General features: G+C 41.5%; 1 protein-coding gene across 2 annotated transcripts in view; it reads right to left on the bottom strand.

Moving 5' to 3' along the window:
• The window catches only part of SLIT3 (slit guidance ligand 3), a 472881-nt gene that overhangs the window by 169093 nt on the left and 281309 nt on the right, over positions 1-22479 (bottom strand). For both annotated transcript variants that reach the window (XM_042826239.1, XM_042826238.1), the window contains exons 8-9: positions 8653-8724; positions 4302-4465 (exon numbers count right to left, since the gene is read on the bottom strand). In XM_042826239.1, coding sequence (XP_042682173.1) covers positions 4302-4465; positions 8653-8724 — 236 coding nt within the window. The remainder of the gene's footprint in view (positions 1-4301; positions 4466-8652; positions 8725-22479) is intronic.

Raw genomic sequence — 22479 nt, 5'->3', positions numbered from 1 at the left:
TATTTCAGTTTGCAAAGCTTTACAGATGTGCTAATGTGAGTGAGAAAACACTACATGACCTGACATAACTGATTAAGATGTAGATTAATTTCAGTGTCAAGTAGAGCAGGTAGAAGAAAAATCAAGGAGCGATAATACAGCTCACGAGAGAGCAAAATGAAATAAAAACATTATCCTAAGGGAGCTTGGGAGAGAGGGAGCAGAGAAGGACAAATAGACAGAGAGAAAGAGCAAAGAAAGAGGCCATGAAACATGGCAAGGAAGCATGGTTTGATCCAAGGAAAGACTGGAAGGCTCTGAGTTTTACTGAGGATATGGCAGCACACACACAGATGCTTCTCTGAGAGTTAAGGGAATATAAAAAGTTCCCAGGCATCACAGTGCAGGTAGTATTTCAACTGTCATCAAATCCTTGCTCCCCTCTCTCTTGTCACAGCAACATGGAAGTGAATTGCAAGGTTGTAGTGAAGAGAGAGAGTGGAGATATGTCTTCTCCTATTTGCAGCTCATCAGCTAGACACTCACACTCTGGTGCCAGGTTAGCCCCTTCCACAACATTTTGGCTTTTTCTTTAGGAGCTGCAGAACCACACACTTCTCATAGTTCTTTGAATCAAAGCGGCTGCATGGGGCAAGAGCATGCTTGAAGATTCCTTTGGAAACATAACAAAAAGTTATGTCAGGTCATGTAGTGTTTTCTCACTCACATTAGCACATCTGTGAAGCTTTGCAAACTGAAGTAGAGGGGTTCATGAAGTCACACCATCGGTAGCACCTTATTTCTTAATTTTGCATTTAAGGCCCAGATGCAGGCAGGCTGCTCTGTCAGGGTGGCTCTGGAGGAGAGGTTCCAGTACAAAGAGGAGACAGCTTGCTGAAGAGCCAGCCAGAGGACTCTGGTGGGCAATGGGACTGCCAGAGGTACGCGGTGCTCTCCCCAGTGCTGAGAGGCCAGCCAGCCCCAACCCTGCTCGGTTCTGTTAATGACCCTTCCCCTGCTTCCTCAGAAACACCAATCCAATTAGACATATTTGCAAACCTTTCTCCAGGCAACTGCACATTATTTAATCCTACACATTAACCTACAGTTCTCAGTCAAATGCTCATGGGCACGAACAAGTGAGATCTGGAATAGCTTTTCTACTAGTCACCACTTGCCTGCAAGTGCCATTTGAATTAATATTTTTATAGTTTACATTCTCAAGCCGACCAGTATTTTTTTTTAAAAATTAGCTGCAGTTTACACAGTTTTCACATATTGGCAAATATCTCTGATTTCAGCAGTGTTAAGTTGACAGACCTTGAACGCAATGCTAATAAACCTGACTGCACAGGACAGACAGCACTGTATCCAGAAGGAAACAAGAAATTTGGGTTCTGGGTATAATACATCTCTGTCAGTGTTTCACCTCTTCTTTTCCACTTTACATTATTCCTTGCTTTGAAGCATTCAAAATTTGTTTCAGAAGCAGTGTGTGTCATAAAAGGATTTAAGAAAAAAGTATTTTTGCACAGGATTCAACGAACAGCCAGGAGTTGTTGAACAGGGTTACTTTTCTACCTTTCCTACACTGTCTTATTCTCCTCTTTCTACTCTGAAATATGCAGCAGTAACAAGCTCTGAACGGGAGTACTCTGATAAAGCCCATTTTATAGTAGAGGAAAAGTTGAGATTTTTCTTCTTCTGTAATGTATTCCCACTGCCATAAAAATACAAGTACTTGAAATTCTGAGCATGTATTAAAACAAAGTAGTTCAGTACACTGTATTTCAGCACTTTCTAAGTATGATGCAAAGAAGCTTTCACTGCCAGCTAGAGGGTAGTTACAGTGATTCATGTAATCTTAAACTGTATAAAGTTCCTTTGCAGAGGGACAAGTTCAGTCCACCATTCACCTCCTGTTCTAGTGTGACTTCATAGTCAAACAGGAATAAATGAAGCTGTAAAATCAGCAGTAAGACCTGTAATAAGGAGCAGAGAAGATTTATAATCTCTTTAAATATGTAGGTTTTTTTGTGAAAGCAGCAGATACTGAGTTCTCTGCTAAATCTTGCACTAAAACAAGCTCCTCAAATGTACTACTTTACCAGACTGTGTGATTTCCCAGATGAAGGCTAAGGCATACAGTGTATGAACAGACTCACTGGAAGTTTCTTTAATTTTTATTAATTTATGCTTTAATAAAAAGCAGGACAATTTTGAGAGTTCTCTCTTACATTCTTGGTCCAACATGCAGCTGTTAAATAATCTTTTTTTCTTTTGGAAGTTAAAGGCTGCACAGAAAACTCCATTTTGATGAGTTCTGTCCATATTAGATTTCACGTTCAGCAATTATTATCTCCTCTCCTGATTTAAACCAATTTTCTTTCAGATCACTAAATCATAAATCCAAATAACTGAACTCACCCTCCATCTGAAACTTCATTTTGTAAGACAGACATGCTCTAGTTACATCTCTGGTAAAATGAGATTCTGCTAATAGCTCAATCAATTATCCCCTTATTTTTATCCTTTCTCTGCCAAGATTGTCAGATCTCTAGGTTTTTCTTTTTGCTAAGCTTTTGATGTATTTTGTTTGTTTGTTTTTCAGATATTGTGGGCATTTTCAGATCTCCTGAACCGCACAGAAGAAGCTCAGCCCTCCTAAAATCATGCCACAAAAATTATTGGTGCACAACTTCATTTTCCATGTGCCCATAATATTTCCTGCAACCTCCAGGGCTGGACATCAATTTACCAGCTATGATATCGTCAAGCTTGGGATCAAACATCTCTTCTCAAAGTAGAACCATTTTTCTCATTGTTGCATGTAAATGAACTTACACACAAAAGAGTCAAGGCACGCATCAAGAGATGCTTTACGGAGTGGACTCACAGATGGCGACTGACAAATAAGCAAAAACAAGTACAAAACAGCAGAACAAATCCTTGAGACACCTGTTACGCAGTTCTTGTATTTACTCTCTTTGAAAAGACCTTTCATGTTTACAAACATATCTAACCAGTAGGCAAGTCAAGGCAGGTACCAAAATATATTGGTAGGTGTTTTACTGTAATGTCAGGTATGGTACATTTAAGTACAATGCAACTTCCCTACAAACAAACTGTCTTCTTCAACTCAAACATCTAAGATGAGTTCAGGGGCCCTGTGGCTTATTATGCTAAAGCTTACTGTATGCTATGTTCCTTTAATTTATTTTGTTTGGCTGATTTACAGGCCTTTAATTTAAAATATGCATTAGGAGGGACCTATCCTCTTTAGACACATACAGGCTTGGCACTAATACAGCTGCTGAGTGCTGACCTGCTACACCTCCATGCTTGGTTCCTGTCTGATCAGCTCAGTATTCCCAACTGAAATTTCTAATGAAAGAAGTGACCATAACTGTACCTCTTCCTTCCCTGTTTTATACTGCTCTCGTGTGTTTGGCTTACCTCTTAGGCCCACAGTGTGTTTGGCTAGCCTAACTGCTGTCACCACCAGTAGGTCTGGATAACATACCAAGTGGTGTATGTTTCTGTGCATCTTGTAACACCGCAGTCTAACACACCAGGCTGTAGACCTGCAAATTTTACCATTTTGTCTGCCAAATTATCTCCAAAATTGTGTCTGAATCTTCCCTTCTTTTTCACAGCATACATGCTCTTAAGTCTTTCCTCTGCCAGAACTTTTCAGTCGAATCTAAAGGTCTCTTTTTCCAATTTTTCTACATTTTTTTTTTCTTGTGTAAGACGCATTTCTATCACAAAAGCCAAGTGCAGATTTGGAGGCTTGATGAATGGGCCTAATATATATAGACACATAATTTGCAAGTTGGCCATCAGCTTCTTTTACATACAAGGAAACTTGTAGACAGTGAAATGCTTTGGCTCCTGAAGAATCCTCCTTCAGTCCCTGAGATAAAATCTGCCCCTGCCATTCCATAATCCAATCATTTATCAACAGATTTAGATTAGCATTTTCTATTTCCTTTCCTTTATATTCCAGTCAGCTGTACAGCTCTTCCCCTGAGAAACGCCAAATTATCTCCACTTAGCTGATAACTTTGGTTGATATCATTGCCAATACTGAAGGAAAAAAATAATAATTTGAGAACTGAATTATTAACTGAAATCCAATAATTCACATAAAGCTGAGAAAAACAACAACTTGATCTATTATTACACAGTTTAGCTATGATAAAAACAGCAGCGCTACAGAGCGGCATTCAGATACAACGCAATCATTTTCCATTCCCTCATTTTATGCTAGTATCAATACAAAGCTGTCTGCTGATAGAGAAACAAAGTGGTATCGTTACCAGAGCAGACGAAGTCCTTTTTCTGCACCTCGGCCACAAGGAAGCCCCGCAGGCTGACCGGTGCCAGGCAGAAGGTGAACTGCCCGATGGTGCGTCGCTGCCGCAGCCAGTCGGACAGCCAGGCCAGGTGGCAGTCGCAGTGCAGGAAGTTGGAATGCAGCCGCCTACAACACAGGGAAGCGCCCCAGAGTTACCAGCGGTGTTACAACAGAAGGCACAAAGCACAGCAAACAAGTACGAGGCTGCCTGCCTCTTCTCCGCAGTGTAACAGGCATCAGTGAAGGTTACTGGCTCCAGCTCAGCCAGGTCTCAGCTGTCTACTCTGCCATAACACACACAGAAACATCTACATAAAAATTCAACTGTTTTTCATAGCTGTGTAATCACAACCACTCTGGAGAAAAGAAGATACTGAACTTTAGAGGCCTCCAAGTAATCATTTTGCCTATGACTTCATTTCAGAAGTAACTGCATGAATGACATGGAACTGAGTGAATTTAAAGAATGCCTTTTACAAACGAGAGGACCAGGCTGAAAAAACTGATGATAGGCAATTCTTCCCTCCTCTCTCCTATTTAAATAAATGAGAAATAGTAATTAAACAAAACCAAATCAAAGATCTGCATTGATCCCTTTCCTGTTCCCGTGTTGCCTGTATGATTTCACCAATGGTGAACTTTTACTCTGGCAATTTAAGACAAGTATTTAGATTCCAGACAGGGCTCATGATGAAGAAGGGCCCTCGGCCATGCTCCCTTCCGCACACCTCATGCCTGGCACTGCACGCTTCCAGAAGCATGACCACACTGGGAAAAAATAAGTCTGCCACATTATGATGCATTCAGAGAGTGAATTTGTAAATATCTTAATAGCTACCAAAGTTCAGATCAAAACAAAGGCCCAAGATGTTAATTATTTCATCCTTTGTAATGACTCGTATATTTGCAGTATTATAGCAAAGCTGAAACGATAAAACAGATCTGTCAGAAATGGTTAGACAAAGCATTATTCACTGATATCACAGGCATTACACACAAAAAAGACAACCCCAATTGGTGTTGCTGGATTTAGCCTTGTCTATCCAGCAGAGAAGGTGTCTGTCTGTTGAGCCCTTCCTGCTGCCAGCTCTGATGTGGGTCCCAGTCTGTATGCTGGGGTGGGCACCCACAACTGGAGGGTGCAGACCTGGGACTGAGTTTGTTCTATGGAGATGGAAAGCACCTCCTGGGAGAGCTGTGAAGTGTAGTTGTTTTAGAAGGATGGCTACAAAACATTGGGTTTTTTTAGAGATCACGAGGCTATGTAACAACACTGCAGTAAGTTAGATTTCTAATAAAAGGTATTGTTATTAATCTGTCTGGAATACTTTGTATCGTTCGAAAGCAAATAAATACATTTACAAAGAAAGGGAAGCAAATAACATCTAGTCAGAAATTATCCTACATACAGCAATGCTGCTCTAACTGCTAAAGAAAACAATGCATTTACACGCTCAGAGTGTTGTCCCTTCCCATGGCCATGGCAGTCAGCTGTGATGGTGTGAATGACCCTCCTTCAGGAGGTGGAGTCTGGCCCATTCCCTGCATCCTGGATATGACAGGCAGGAGGGAATATTACATTTGCTTTTCACAAAAGGGGCATCTTCCCAAATCAGTGAGCTGGTAAGGTTTGTTCTATTTTTCCTCTCATTAAATGTGTATAATTAGTTTTTGGGTTTCCCAGTGTTAGTGGCGTGAACTGTCACCCCCCTCAGCAGCTCCTCTGGGAGGGCATCAGCAGAGGGAATATGTTTTTTGATAATTAATAGTTAAAATATCAATAATTAATTAATTAAGTATTAATAGCCACAAGTAGTTTGATACACTGATTCTCTGCAAGCATGAAAAGCAATGAAGCGATTCAGGACAATTTCAGTTTTTTTTCTTTAATAAAAATAATGAAAAAATAAATAAATTACACAATTCCCTACCTCAGCAGTCAAAGTGCGGAGATAATGGGATATTTACCATTAAGCAAATAAGTATGAGGGACATGCTTTAATATAAATAAAGCTGTTTCAAGCAAAGGAAAGCAGATCAATAAAAACTAATTCCCGTCACTTCCAATCAAGGTTAAAAGATCAATGAAACTTAGCAGAAGGAAAGACAAGACAATGAAAAAGGTTGCACAGGAGAGTTGATTCTCTTGAAGAATTCTTCAAGTGCTTCAAACCCTACTAGTTTTTTATTATTATTATTATTTCTTTTTCTCTTAGGAGTTCAAGTTGCATATGCTCTCTATTTTTTCTGCTCTGCTCTTAAATGAGCAGATTGTTTGAGTGCTATGACAAAAAAGCTGTTTGTCCACAAAACCACCACAGCAAAAGCAGCTGTGGCACAGGCAGCCCCAAACATCCTTTAAGGGATCCCATAACACGTAGAAAGAGATATAGAGAGAAAACACCATCTGCACCATGCTGGGCCTTAGCTAGAGGGGGCTTGTCCCTGCTCGAGGGACACTCAGAATAGGGTTCCCTATAAGATCTTCTAAAAGTATGTCTAAATGTGAAGCTTTCTGAGAAGGCAGAAAAGTGGATGATCATTTAAGGAAAGCGTAGAGCTGTAATGATCCATTTGACCTGAATTTGCATCCACAACCAAGAGATTAAACAGTGGATGTTGTTCAGCCGTTGTGCTTCAGATAGGTATTTCATTTCATGGAAACTGTTCCTTGAGGCTGTGTATTAATGTGGGAGAAACAAGTTACTAAGTGAAATAAGGCCCAGAAAAGTGGAGAAAATACTACAGTTCTCACTTCCCCTCCCCCAAAAATCTTCATATGAATATTTTTCATTGGTGAACCAAAACTGATCAGTTTTATGCCTGCTCAGATGCACATTAGCGTTGTTAATATCCATTTGAACACAACTTGGTTAAATCTAAACAGTATTAGCCTAAAATCTGAATAGAAGATGTTCAGAAAGTATTACATAGCTATGCAAACTTGCTTTGTCAATGATTAATAAAATATTATTTGTGAGAAGTGGTGATTCAGAGACAGAGAAAAAATTTAAATAGGAAGAAGCAGAAGAAATTAGGAAGTGCTATTTGACTCCTTTGCTTGTATTACATTAATTGCTACTTTGATGACTTTTCTCTGACTCTGCTGAGATGGAAGGAAATACAGAAATTAAAAGTATTTTATTGTATTTCCACCTACCTATGCTGGTTTTTTAATCCCTACACTGTACTCCTGGAAAGGATACTGCGTGTTTTTTGGCAGTTCTTTGGAGACTAAAACATGCCACTCAATATTGATGAAACTACCTTCACAGAACATAAGGTGAATGAATACAAATGCAAGTTTGTAAAGGTGCCCTTTTAGCCACAGACCCCAAATTAAATTTCCAGCAAATCCTTTTAGAGCGGGTCAGCATTCATGTTCTATAAAATGTGGCTCTCAGAATTCAATATAAAAGCTTCCCTTTATAAATCCTATTTATGACTTCCTTCCTTTTTTTTTTTTTTCTCTATTTTTTTTTTTTTTTTCCCTTAATTACAGCAGAGAAGGATTAGTCAGTGCAAGCCTCCAGGGAGCTATATACAAAGCCATCTCCGAAATTAAACTAAAAGGAAAATGGCAGAAAACATTGAGCTCTGGTAACAGACAAGACTGATTGATCTGAAGAAGCCAAGCAAATTTGCTGGACCACCGTGGTTGAAGGAGAACAGGCAAAAGCACAAGAACCTTAACCCTACCTTTATCTGCTTTATCCACTCTCTTCTAAAATAAAAAAAAATGTAGTTCTCATTTAAATACTTACATTAATTTCTGTGAAAGTAAATGTAAATGAAGCTATCCTTCATAGAGTGACACGAGTGAGAGGCATTTCCTTCAACTCAGTTAATTTTCCTCTCATGACTTTACATAAACATACGTGGTACCCCTGCCTCATTTCATTTTTTAGCTGCATGAAAATAATTCAGGCTAGTTATTATTACCTTTTCTTTACTTTTAAGAGTAAATGCATCTTGTTTGGTTTCAAATTTTGGAGGTCAAAAAAAAATGGCTTCCTTTAAGCTTTTATTCTGAAGCTGTGTGTTTCCTAAAGGAATAGTTTATCTCAAGAAAATGCTATGGCTAAATTCCAGAAATGCACAGAGTCTGATTTTATAGTCTTTCTATTTTCTTCCAGTTAATCCAATCAGAGCTTTTCCAACGAAGTGAGGATCATCTGTAGAAAAATTGATTTTCTGGCCAGGCTGCGTGGGGCCACATTGCAGGTTGAGGCCTGGCCCTGGCCCTCACATGATGACAAATATTCCAAGTGCTGGCTTAGCCCATTATTATTATATTCAAAGATATTACTCACAGAGTCCTGATCTTTGGCATGTGATTGAAACTGGTAACAGGAATGCGGGTGATGTTGTTGTTGTTGAGAGTACTGTTGGGGAAAAAAAAAGAAAATACAATTGAATCACAGATTGATCAATTATTTACATCTCTGCACCAACACGCTTTTCACAGAAACAAGCTGCTTCAATTCATACAACAAATCTGCTGGGCACCAGCAGTAAGCAGTGATGACCGGAGCCTCAGACAATTTGTGACATGTCAAGAAAGATATTTTTAGAGCAAATAACAACTATAAAAATGGATGAGGGTTACCATTTACCACATCCAAGCACTAGGAAGTACAGGAAACGAGTTTCTACCTACTCTGAAAACAGACCCAGACTTTTTAAGATGCTACCGTGCTGGAAAATCTGGGGCTAGCTGATTGGAGACACGTCAAATTTGTGTGCCACAAAATGAAAGCTTTGGACTTGAAGTGCTCTTACTCAAAATGAGAGCTGCTGCCTTGCACAGCTTGTTAATGTAGCTGGCTCACCCAGCCAGACAGCTCAAACGGACTTTCTGAAAACACACGGGCGGATGGGTACATCTCTTCGGTTTCCTTACGAAAAAAATATGTGGGAAGCAGGAGGGACTGTAATAAAGCATGCCGTGACCCAGGCATGTAAGGATTTCTGCTCCTCTATCAAGGCAGAGCTTAAAGAGAAAGAGCCAGAAGAGAAAATGATCTCAAGCTGCTGGTAGGGACCCCCTTAATGCTTCTTATGAAAAATGAACTGACTACATTATCATCAGCTGTGTGTGCTGCTCCCATTTACATAGCTCCTAATTATATCAATGACTCTTTAGCAAATTAGAAGCTATAAAGTTGATCAAGATGGCACAGGAAATGGAAAGCACTCCAACAAGGCATAATTGCCATGCTCGGGGCTTCAAATGTGCAAACACAGAGCCCCTTTGCCATGAGAGATGTCAGCAGGCCCCATCCCCTGTGCTGCTGCAGCTGCCCAGATGAACGCGTGTCCCCACCGTGCGGCGGCACGCAGCCGGCCCTGCCCTGTGGGAACGGCCCAGTGCTCCGCAGCACCTCTGGGGTTGGAGGCAGTGCTTGGTCTGTCTGTGCATGAGGTGAAGGAAGACCTGCTGAAACACCACGCCGCCTGAACTGTTCTGCTGTTCTGACAATATGCATTTACTCAGTTTAGCCAAAAGCTCTTGAAAAGGTTTTCAGAACTCAGCTAGCCTTCTTGGTCATGTGCCAAGCTAAAAACATTTCACAATTCTGCCCAGAAATCCCTTGGCAAAACCGTCATCTACAACATTAGCAGATTAAAGTTGAATTAGATTATATCACACTACCTTCACTATTACTTGATTACTTAGTTTGGCTAATGATGCAGGATGAATGCTTTTTGTGGACAGTCAGCCAAAACAAGCATGTACAGCAGAACTTCTGCACGTGAACAAGGATACATTCATGTGTACAGCACACCCAACCCCCAACATATTTATTTGCCATTTGTATCACATCCATGTCTGGAAGTTCAAATGGGACTCACAAATGGAATTTTTAATTGAACCGGTATTTTCTGCAAACATAAACGTGTAATTCATCCCCTGCCTCAGCTGCCTGATATATAAAATTGAGCTATGCACTTGGTCAGAAGATTTCAGGTACGCACCGACAAACAACAGCAGTGTGTAAAGTCGGCTTACAAAAATTAAATCACACACACATAGCTGATGTTCCAGTAGGTCACATGTGGCACTACAGGATTCATGGAAGCCATAGGAATTCAAAGACTTCGCAGTGATTTCAGGATGCAGGCTGGATTCAGGCAGAACACGATGTGGCAGGGAGCTCTGCCCTGCCAAGGGCACAGAACATATCCCTGTCTCCCAGCTCAATTCTTCATCTGCGTGTGGAAAGGTCAGCGCCTTTACCATGGTATGATGATTCAGAAATATTTTTGAATTTCTTAAAATATTTCTGCTTAATAGACAAAGCATTATTTTAATCACATACAGCATTTCTGCTTGCAAAATATTAGATCAAGGAGGCTTAGTCTTTGCCCCCAGCATGCAAAGGGATCCCATAATTCATCAACAAATACATAACCCTCCTTCTAAGAATCCTATGTCCATGCTGAATTTATATACTCCTTTAACAAAAATTTCAAGGATAAATCTAACAGATAACTACTGCACAGATGACTTATTAATATATTATTTCATTGATATTTAAATGTTAAATATAATGAAGGCAATAAAGCACCAATGATAACAGCAATTATTTCAGGACAAAAAGGCCAAACGCTGCAAAGGGCACTAATTGACAGTGAACTGCCGGCACTGCAGCTGAGCTGCAGCTGAAGGAAGGTAACGTGCTGCTGGTTGCACAGCAGGCACTGCCCCAGCACAGGGAGAACTCTTTGGCTTCTGAACAGGGACATATCAGGGAGAGGAGTGCTCCAGAGGCATTTTGCAAAGCTTTCTGTCAGGCACATGAAGCCTTCCCAGTAACGATTTTAATTGCATCCTGATGGAAAAGCACACACTAGAGCAGCATGTTTAATGTGAAAGGAAAAATAAATTCTGTTCCATTCATTTGCTAGCAGCTTCAGGGCCCCGCTCTCATTTCTACGCCACTAAGATTCAATTCTATCAGAAAAGATGTACACACATCAGGAAGCTATATGAAAAAGAAAACTACCAGAATCTCTCGAGTCCTTCAGTGTTGTTTGGGGAATCATAGAACTATAGAATCACAGAATGGCCTGGGTTGAAAAGGACCTCAAAGATCATCTAGTTTCAACCCCCTGCTATGTGCAAGGTCACCAACCAGCAGACCAGTTGTGCAGAGCCACATCCAGCCTGGCCTTGAATGCCTCCAGGGATGGGGCATCCACAGCCTCCTTGGACAACCTGTTCCAGTGCTTCATCACCCTTTGAGTGAAAAACTTCCTCCGAAACTTCCACCGAAACTTGTATGCTGCTGGGTTCTCCCCAGCCTTGTGCCTTCCTCCTCTTCCACAGCCCAAATACTCTTGTCCCTTGTACTGTCCTGTTATTAAGAAGTCCTCTCCCTGTAAACTATTTGCATCCAAAATGCTGAATCAGGAAACTGAGGTTATATAAAATATTATTTATGCCAGCAAACTTCCCACCTTGAGCCGTGATCCTTGTCAGATCATGCCAGCTAAGCAGAAGCAGACTGCAGCAGTCCTAAGGGTCCTCCAAGGACTACTTGGAAGACGCATAACATGAGATCAGCAGCCTCTGAGGTGGTACATCCTCCAGCAATACGTACTGTCATAGTCCCACTGATTTCAATTTACAACCCCAGAGGAGCTCCTTTCCTAACTCACTTCTCTGCCAGTAGCCCAAACTGGATAGAAGCACGCACAGTGCTGCGTTCTTCCGTCTGAAGAACAAAGCTGATTTATAGCCCTGACTAATCTGGTTTTTGTAAAGGAAAGAATGTTCAGTTTTCAATCCCACCATGACTTGATAACAATTACCTGTCTCCTTTCACAAACTCCTTGTTCAAATTTAACAGCATGCAGCTGAAGTTCTGTTGTCTTCTGCCCTGCTCCAAATTCACATGCACCACTGCAGTTCACTGACAAAGAGTCATTAATTCTACACTAAGTGTAATTAAATCAAAATCATCAACTCACAGAAATGTCTCTCATGTGTGGATTGCTGCTTTTGTTTGTTTTTAAATAACATCGGTACACTGTCCCTGTTCACTGCAGGGGAGTTGGACTAGATGACCTTTAAAGGTCCCTTCTAACTCTAGGGATTCTATGGTCCTATGATGAGTTTTTACTCCTCCCTCCACTCTTGAATAGGAATACAGGTGTTCTAAATAAGAGAAAAAAAAAAGATAGTTTGGGGAGGAAAAAAAAAAGAAAGAAAAAGAAAGGATTTACATTTTCAATCCCACTAATTATACAAGTATCTTATTTAAACTCCTCAGGAACTGCAAGCATCCCTTAGAGTAATTCAGAGAGAAATCCCCGGCTGTCAGACCAACAGTTACACATGCTCAGTTCTTTAAATTACAGAGTACACAGAGATTTTGTTTCTTCTTACTTGAAATTCAATTAGTGATATAATTAAGAGCATATAATGAATATCAGAATGACTGCTGACTTATTCATCTGGAATAATAATACTTTCATTACAGTACATCTCCCACTCTGTTCCAGTTAAATACTAGAGAAGCATCTTCTGGCAATGATGTCAGAAAAATGTTAGATAACTTAACAGAATTATCTGAAATGTTAACTATTTCATTTCTTCAATTAGTACTTCAGTAAGTAGAATGCACATTAACATTCTCCAGTCACATTTCAAGTGGAAAACGTGTAGAAGAGTTGGTTTCTTTTTTCAAGCACATAACACTGATGACAGTAACAGTACCTGATGCATTGATGCATCTCAGCCTAAAAAAGCTACGTTGTCCTATTTTGTCACTTACGAAAGGTAAAAATCGTTACACAAATATCAGTTTCCCTAAGCCCAAGGCATATTTGTGAGCATCGGTACAACACCTACAGTGATGCTTCCTGTTTGCAGTCTGAATTCAAACTAAAGGGATGGGGCAAACCTGTCATATTAGGTCAGAACTGAAGACATCCTGTGGTTTTTGACTCCAACAGAGACTGATTTGCTCTCATATTCCATTTCAGCAGCTGATTAGCACAAGCAGCTAATCAAATTGAGAAATTATATGGTAGATTAAATTTCTGATTAACACTTTTGTCCACGCCTTAACAAGCACCTTCCACAGTTACCAGAGGTTGTTGTGCTGGCCATTCAGGTTTTTGATGCAAACCAGGATTCTGCTGGGTCACAGTTTGCAGCATTTCCAAAATTCTCAGCCAGCAAGAAATAATCAGGCCCACAGACGCTCATATCCAGCAGAGAAAGAAAATGTAAAGTTACTCAAACCAATATGCATACAATCACGTCTAGCACTGTGCTATACACTGCCAAGTAATGTGATAGGTAAAAGGAAAAAGATCTGAGAAGGAGCCAGATTGTTTACTGTGTTTTTGTTTTCCAACTTCTACCCTTAGGAGATAGAGATTCTTTACAGGTTTCTAAAACACATCATTTGATAGCAGGAATCCTGCAAACAACAGCCCTCATTTGGCAGCGCGCTCTTTGGCGTAGCTGTGGGCTTTGTGCTAAGCAAACAACAACGCGCTGCAGAAAGAATAAGGTGCTGAGCTACCTCGCTGTGAGATAAACCCTTATTGTGAAAGTGAGCCTGTGAGATGTGGGCTGTGAGCCTGGAGCAGACAAGCGAAGCAGGCAGGCTGGGTGGGAGCAGCCGCGTCAGGCAGTGCAGCGCTGGTAGCTAACAAGTCTAACGTTTCCTTCTGTCTCCTTCAATTACACCACGGCTTTATCACTGTGTGCTCATTGCCTGTGTATGTAATCCGTGTGTTGTGTGTCCATAACACCATGTAATTGGGCCTAATGTAAGATTATTATCTATGTGCATGCAACGGATAGCTACAAATGGCGTATTTGCAGGCTTACAACATTCCCAAGAGTGAATTACTGTCATACTCCACAAGTACTACTTCTCCCATAACTGCCATGCTTTACAGGCTTCCTATCCCCAGTGCAACTATACATCCAGTAAATGAGACTGGAAAATTTATTAAGATTTAACCAAGGCATCTCCAGGCATAATTAAACCTCTCATGTAAATAGTTTTCATGATAATGTCATTTCTGTTCAATAGTGGGTGAACTGATGCAAAAAAGAAAGATTGAGCAGCTCACCCCAGAATGCCAGTGAAGATGCGAACGAAACACAGCAGTGCTGTGACAGGTTGTGATAGCAGGAAACCCTCAGCAAGTCTGCAGATGACACCAAGCTGTGTGGTGTGTTGCATTGCCTCCTACTGTGGTGCAGCTGACAAATACGAGGGACAACATGCCATCCAGAGAACCTAGACAAGCTGAGCAGTGGGCCCAAGGAACCTCATGAGGTTCAACAAAGCCTAGTCTGGCACCTGGGTTGAGGCAACTCCTGCTATCAGTACAAGGTGGGGGATGTAAAGATAGAGCACAGCCCTGCAGAAAAGGACTTGGGGCACAGGTGGATGGTGAGCTGGACATAAGCCAGCTCTGTGCCCTCAAAGCCCAGAAAGACAACTGTATCCTGGGCTGCATAAACACAGTGTAGCCAGCAGGGTGAGGGAGGGGATCCGTCCCTCTGCTCTGCACTGTGAGGCCTCACCTGGAGCACTGCATCCAGATGAGGAGTGCTCAGTACAGGAGAAACATTGACCTGCTGGAGTGCATCCAGAGGAGGGGCACAAAAATAATTCAAGGGATGGAACAGCTCTCCTACAAGGACAAGCTGAAAGCTGGGGCTGTGCAGCCTGAAGAAGAGAAGGCTACGAGGTGACCTGATAGCAGCCTGTCAGTATGTAGAGGGGCTGTATGAAGGAAGGGGACAGACCCTTTAGTGGGGTCTGTGACAGAACAATGGGAAATGGTTTCAGGATAAAGGAGGGGAGATTTAGATTGGATGTAAGGAAGAAATTTTTACAGCAATGGTGGTGAGGCATTGCCGCAGGCTGCCCAGAGAGGTTGTGGATGTCCCATACCTGGAGGCACTCAAGGTCAGGCTGGACAAGACTCTGAGCACCTGATGGGATGCAGATGCCCTGTTCATTGCAGGAAGTTGTACTGGATGACCTTTGAAGGTCCCTTCCAACAAGATTTTATGATTCTATGACGATTTCTGAGCTTGGTGGAGGAGCAGAGTGCTGGAACAGCATAAACTGGGTGCCCCTGCTTTGGGTTGGGACACGATGACAACTTCAGAGTCCTGACAGCCTTGAAACACCGTTTAGTAAAACTAACAGTGTGGGCAGCGTACCAATTCCAAAAACTGAATCTAAGTCATTTTTAGTAACAAAACTAAGACTTGATTAATGTTTGTAATTAACTCAGAGACTGTAGAGAGTAAGGAGCTATATTTTCAAAAGTTGTAAAGAGCTATTTTTCAGGTCAGGAGGAATTTGCATTAAATTAAATATTTACTACTTCTTATGGCCTCTGATGAAAAAGCAAAATGGCTTTGGCACTTGATCCCTCAGCACCGAGCATCCAGGATTTGCTCTTGCTAGGCACGAGGCAAAGCTCCACTGGATCCGTCAGTCTGCTGAGCCCTGGGCCCCTCTTTGACTCAGTCCTCTGATCTCCCCACAGTCTGTTTAAATTAAAGCCCACAACTACCATGTGAGCATATAATGAAAGCAACTGATGCTGCACTGATTAATCCATTACTCTGAACTGTTAGAAAACATAATGATCTCACAAGGGGCCTTATTCACTGACATACAGCAGTAGAGCTCTGATCTGACACCTCAAATTAGCAGCAAAAGCAGTAACAGCTGGGATTTTGTCTCAATATTTGTACCCAACTCTAAAATGAGTTGGCACTATACAAGTGCTATTTTTAAACACAATGTTAGCCCAGGAAAATAATCTTCTAAATAGTCTCCAGGTGACATACAAGATCCATAGAAATAAAAATAACTAGTTGCCAATCAGTGGTTTCTGTTCTAGTATTAATCTTTCACCAGTGTGCTCTCAAATGTTCTCATCACAGCAACATGAGAGGCTCTAGCGTCATTAACTTGGGAAGCTGACATCAGAAACATGACTAGTTTGAGGATACTGAGAAAAGAAAATGTTCCTTTTGGAAATGCATGAAAAAAATAAAATAAATGAGCTTTGCATGGAAGTACAGATAAAACTGCCAGCAACATTTATTGCTACAGTTCTGTGACTCTTCCCATTCTATGGCTGATTTTCATGTGCATGTACCTTTCAGATTTTAGCTATTTAAGCTTATTAAAAAGACCAGATGTTTGTGGCACATTGATTTTCTTTTCTTTTCTTTTCTTGTTTTTTTCCCTTGAAAGAATGAGATTACTTTTAAAAACATCAGACTTCGGGCAAACTGAGTTTTTTTTTACGAAATGCTCTGTTATATCCCCAAGCACTGAACTTCCATCTGTCCTGCAATGGTTTAGCATTTAGTCACCCTGCAAGAAACTAACCATGTTCATCTACAGCAATAGCATTAGGTCATGTTAACTGAAGTGTACTGTCAGTGTTCTAGCTTTCCCTGGAGACAATGCTATGGCCTGGTTGGAGCCTCTGGAGCTGGTGATGCCAGGAGCCAGGGCTGAGAGCAGAGGAGAAGGGCTGCAGCTGAACAACTGGTTGGGCAAACATCCTGTGTAAGGAAGCTGGGACTGGGAGTCAGTGTAAATGGGTAAAAACGAAGCAAATCGTATGTGTCTGTACAATCCAAGATTGCACTGTCATGCATACACAAGTGGGAGCAAAACTGAGTGTCCCTGTGACAATGTCTGGTGACTGATGCTGAAACCTTTCTCGTGTCTTAAATCCTGCATTTTTGTTTTATGTGCACACACATATCATTAAACTTGCATTTACTTACACCAATACCCAAATAAAGTATGCTAAAACAAGATGAAGTGGACCATAAAATAATAGAATAGAATAAAGTAAAATAAGCTGAGATAAACCAAGATAAGGTAAATTAAAATATAAGAAAGGTTACACATACAATGAGGGGAGACAGTTCATTTGGCTGTGGACTTGGCTAGATGTCAAGATAAGAACTGTCACTCACAAGGTCTTACAAGAGACATCTTCTCACTTCCTCTCAAATAAAGTTTCTATTTCTATGAAGAGAAGGACACATCCACTTTTCCACAATATCAAATCACCTCTATTAGTTGTACAAAAAGCAGGTACCACTTGCATCCCAATTCCTTCTAATTCCCATTCTCAAGTGAGGGTTGAAGAAGATTTTCACAGTAATTTCAATCAGATTTTCAATCTTTTGCAACACCTTTGAATTCTATGCTGGAAATACAGATTCAGTACAGCCTGAATGGATTTTTTTCTTGTAAAAATATCGAAACAAACAAAGACAAAAGAACGCAAGCTGAAACTACTCAGCCACTGTTTTATTTTAAATCGAGCATCCTCCAATGGGCTGTTTTTCTAGAGTAAAAAATGACACAAGAAATACTGCCTTTACTTATTTTTGAATCAGAAAATTTTCTCAAGTGTTTGCCCAAAGCCTACACATTTTTCATTGCATCGTACTGGGAATGATGACAGTGGCTCTAAGCCACAGCTACCTCTACAATTTTCCGCAAACAGTGAATAAATGCTCTACAACATCAGGGTGGTTTTGATTTACACAACTGATACACGGGAAACAAGTCCAAATATCACAATATGCAGATCCAGGCTGGATGTGGCTCTGGGCAGCCTGGTCTGGTGGTTGGCAACTTTGCCCATGGCAGGGGGGTTGAAGCTAAATGTTCTTTGAGGTCCTTTTCAACTCAGGCCATTCTATGATTCTATGATCAACGACCACTGAATGAGTGCTGATTTTAGCAGGTTCTGAATCTAGTTCTTGCAGTCCACTTAGTCTGCTAGACACAGATTTTCATCAGAGCTACAGGGATCAAACATGTAACTGCATTCAATATCAAATTGATTTTAGCACCTAGATTCATTTGAAAATCCATTGCTTGACGAATTAGTATAATTAAAATAATAACAGAAATATATACCTGTAATAGAAATTAGTGTTTAAATGGATACTTTTTTTAGGCTATACAGAGATCTCTTATTAAATATGGATCTTAGTGTTACACAACCGCATGCTTGTCAGATACTGCATTTTATAGATCCTGTGTCAAAATCAATGGAAACTGGATTGGTTCTCTATGCATATGGAAGTTTGCAAGCCTACTGGTGCGTATTTATGGAAATGATGAAAAAGAATCAAGACAGAGTTTAATGCATCTGTACTTCAGCAAAATAAAACAAATTTCTAGCTTCCTCCTGGATCAGTTGCTTCTGGTTAGTCCTTTCCGATGCTAGAGCAGCTTTATACACAAAGGCTAATTCAAACTAGCACTATCCAACGCTACAATTTGAAAGAAGCAAGTAACTTTTGCCATTTGCTCAGGCTGAAGGCATTTGATGATGGAGATTGCTATCAAGGTAGAAGATTTCAGCACTGAGTCAGCTAAGTGCTGTGGTTTCCTGACAGGACCTCCACTGAAAGAAATTCTTACAAAATAGATCAAATTTGGATCAGAAAAAAACAGTATCATTCCTGTGTTTTAACTGAAGTGGATACGCTTCCCTACTATAGCAAACATACACAGAAACAGAAAAGACGGTTCAAGCAATGGACCTACAATGGTTGTCTGCTCGTATGTAGAGAAAGTGACAAAAAAAAGACTTGTGAATCCAGTGAAAGGGGCCACGTGACAACATCCTATCTGTGGGATTCCCGCTGTGCCAGCCTGGTGCCACCTGGTGAACTGCCGCAATGCGGCACTGCGGCTCCCTGCAAGTCCCATGCTGGCCACTAGGACTGAGGGAGGGACCCTCAGTGTGCTGCATGTGCTCAGGAGGTACACGTATAGCAATGAGTAGAAATGGCACTGAGAGCAGTTTGGTGTCAGTGCAAAAGACTTTACAAGAGCCTCTTAGAAAGCAGGCACCTGGCATCCATGGGGCATGGGCTGCCAGAACCTTGTGTTTCTGTGGCCCTGTAGTGGCTGACTACAGGTCCTGCATGGACTTGACACCCCTAACACCTTGCCAGAGCTGCCCCTGGTTCCTGCACCCACCATCTCCACCCCACGGCCAGTAGCACTGCGAGGGCAGCATGAGGAAACCCGTAACAGCACCGATAACACGACAAAGGGCTGCGAGGGGCTGCACAGCTCATCTCCTCCTCCAACAGCCATCAGAGGAAGGAAAAGAAGCAAATATTTCAAAGAAGGAACTTACATATCTGCTACCAGAATCCCCACCCCAAAATGGGAGAGAGGCAGATACGCATCAGCAGAAGAATTTTAGATGCTAGCAGTATGCAGTGCCCCTAACTGCAACTCATACATGGCGAAAGTTAGGATTAACATATAGTGTAATATAAATCCTGGTGAATGAAATAGGGAATGTGTGATATACACATTCTGTGGACTCAGACCAACATGCATGAACAATTGTTCACCAAAAATTACCTTTTATAGAGAAAAGAAAGGTTTTGAAAGAACAAAGCCAACACGTAGCTCCTAGACAAGGGCAATAACACATCTCTTGCTGAAGCTGCAAAGGGATCTGCTTTCCATCAGGAATTAAACATCAAGTTTTTCTTTTAATAAAACATTAGACAGCATTTCTGTCGGTTGCACAAGAAAACATCAATATGTTTAAAAACATCTACCTTTCAAACTTTTAAACTTCTCCCAAACACCACCTGCCCATGAGGAGCAACAATACCTGCTTATATCCATGCATGCATACACAATCAAGGTAAGAAACCATAATCATTTGATATCAGATACTCACAGTGTGACAATGGCGTTCAGTCCATTGAGTGAAAAAGTGCAAAATAAAACAGACACGAAAAAAATTCAAAGCGCTCGTGGCCAGTTCGGGAACATTCTACAAGCGCATTCTACATCAGCTAAATAAAAGGAGTCAACTGCTCCCCATATACGAGTGTTTCCCTGGAATATCTGTACCCATACCAAATAAAAGACCATTGCGGATGGTCTGCCCTAACTATTTCAGCCTAAGTATCAGCTGAGGCTCCTCGCCGCGTTTCTGACGCCCTAGCCGCGGACGGGGAGACCCAAGCCTTTTAAGACATGGCTGGAATTGCCCAAGGAGCCAGTCAGCAGCCGGGGGGTGCTCGTGGGCCCCCCCTCCCAGAGCCCGCCCAGCCGCAGCCCCTCGCAGCAGCAGGCTGCGGGCGGCCTTCAGGCGCGGGGCTGCTGCAATGCGGCAGTTCCGCCATCACGGGAGCAAGTCCAAGGCTGGAAGCCATGCGCGAGAGCTGCCTCCCCACCCTCCTTTCTCCCTGCACCACCAACACAGCACTTTGGTGACACACGCTACCTACGATCGTGGTGGCAAAAGACGCAACAGCAAACCTGAATGACCAAATTGGTGATCAAACACCTTGTTCGGTGTGTGCTCCTGTATCTCTTCCTCATGGCCAACAAGCAATCCTCCACAGCCAGCTGCTGTCTGCCATTCAAACCACTGACAGCCCACACCGGCCACCACCGTGAAGCGACATGTGCCATTTTTAAAAGGCACTAGTGTTCCTTATTTCCCTCTGTGGCTTTACGGGGTCACCTCACTTGACCCTTTAAGTGACCACACTCATTTCTGAGGTATCTCAGAACTACTCAAAAGCAACATGCTACATCACAACAAAAGATTCCTGGGCACTCTTACAGTGTTCAAAAGCATCTTGCTACTAAGGCACTGCAGATGGCCTCAGCGTGACCAGCATCATGCCTATGTACTGAAACATCCCCAGATCGCCCACCCCAGAACAGAAACCCAACAAATGCAATGCAACTTCAGAAGGATCAAATCGCTTAGCGTAAAATTGCTTCATTTATGATAACACAAATAACATAGAAATTGGGATTATTTGACTCCAAATTACTTTTAAATCATTTCACACTTTTATTCTTTATGCAGCTCTTAAACTTTCTTGTTTGTTAAGCAGAACTGTATATGGTACACAAAAAAGTCTAAATTATATAGACCTTTCAAGTTTTGAAAATTATTCTCCATTTATATAATTACAATAACCAAGTCTAATTAAAACATGTATGTTCTTTTCAACCTGTGCGTGTTGCACACTCACAATATGTAACTGTATTTTATGCATAACCTTATGAATGGCAAGAAAAAAATGCACTACTTGATTTTAGGAGAAGTTCTATGTGTGTACTTTTTAGATGCTAACATAATTATCTATCTTATTTCCAAGCCAGCCATCTACATATCACTGTTTTGAATTCCAGTTTTCTACAGATACAATATTACTGTCCAAACTGAAAACACTGGAAAACGCTAATAATAAATAACACATACTACCCTGGTCCCAGCAACTGCATTTCAAGGTTACACATCAAACAACACGGCATGCTAACAATTCGGTACATAGAGCTCTCGTCAAAACTGCACTCTCCATTTCCAGAGAAACCGGGTTTTTGAGCCCTCTCCTGTATAAAGACTGAGAGCTCAGAGCCTCTCTTTGTTCTACCAGCACAAGAGGCAAACGTAGCCTCTGAAACAAGCAAACCATTCATTCCCATATAGATCATAAACCACACCTTTAACTGCATACAGAACAAAAGAAGACCATCTCTGCATGTTATTAATTTTTTAAAAAATTGTTACTGTGTTGACTGATCCCAGATCAGCAGCAGTTCCTTCATTCACCACCAGCTTTGGGCTCAGTGTCTTGGAAGGGCTGGGGACACCCTGGAGCCTTTGGTGTTGGTGTGCCAAAGGCTGTGCCACACGGGCATTCAATTTCCTCTCCCCACCAAAATGCCTTATTAATGCCAGCAGGACACAGCTACCATAGTATGGCCATCCAGCTTCTTTGGGGAGCCATACAAAGAACGAATTGCAAGTTATGGCATAAAGTGCCTAGTCATCTCTCTGGAACTTGTTACTTCCCTTTGTAACTCCATTATCAGCTCAATTTTATCTGCAAGGAGCTTTGTTCCCATCACAGTCTTCTGCTCAGCTTCTGGATAAGGTGTTTGGCTGCCTATCTGCATTAAATACACAGTTGAGTGTCTTCGGGATTAAGTCGTTCACATTCATTTGACTTTCAGCAGTCAAAATGCTTGTTCTACATCTTTTATATTACTGACAAAGGAACTGTATTAGTCAAAGGGGAGGCAGGGCAGGTCACA

The sequence above is a fragment of the Centrocercus urophasianus genome, unplaced genomic scaffold (genome assembly GCF_019232065.1).
Source record: "Centrocercus urophasianus isolate 14NV4802_14NV808 unplaced genomic scaffold, USGS_Curo_1.0 seq_26, whole genome shotgun sequence".
NCBI lineage: Eukaryota > Metazoa > Chordata > Aves > Galliformes > Phasianidae > Centrocercus > Centrocercus urophasianus.
Note: the sequence above shows the minus strand (reverse complement) of the source record. Positions and strands in the feature narration are given on the sequence as shown.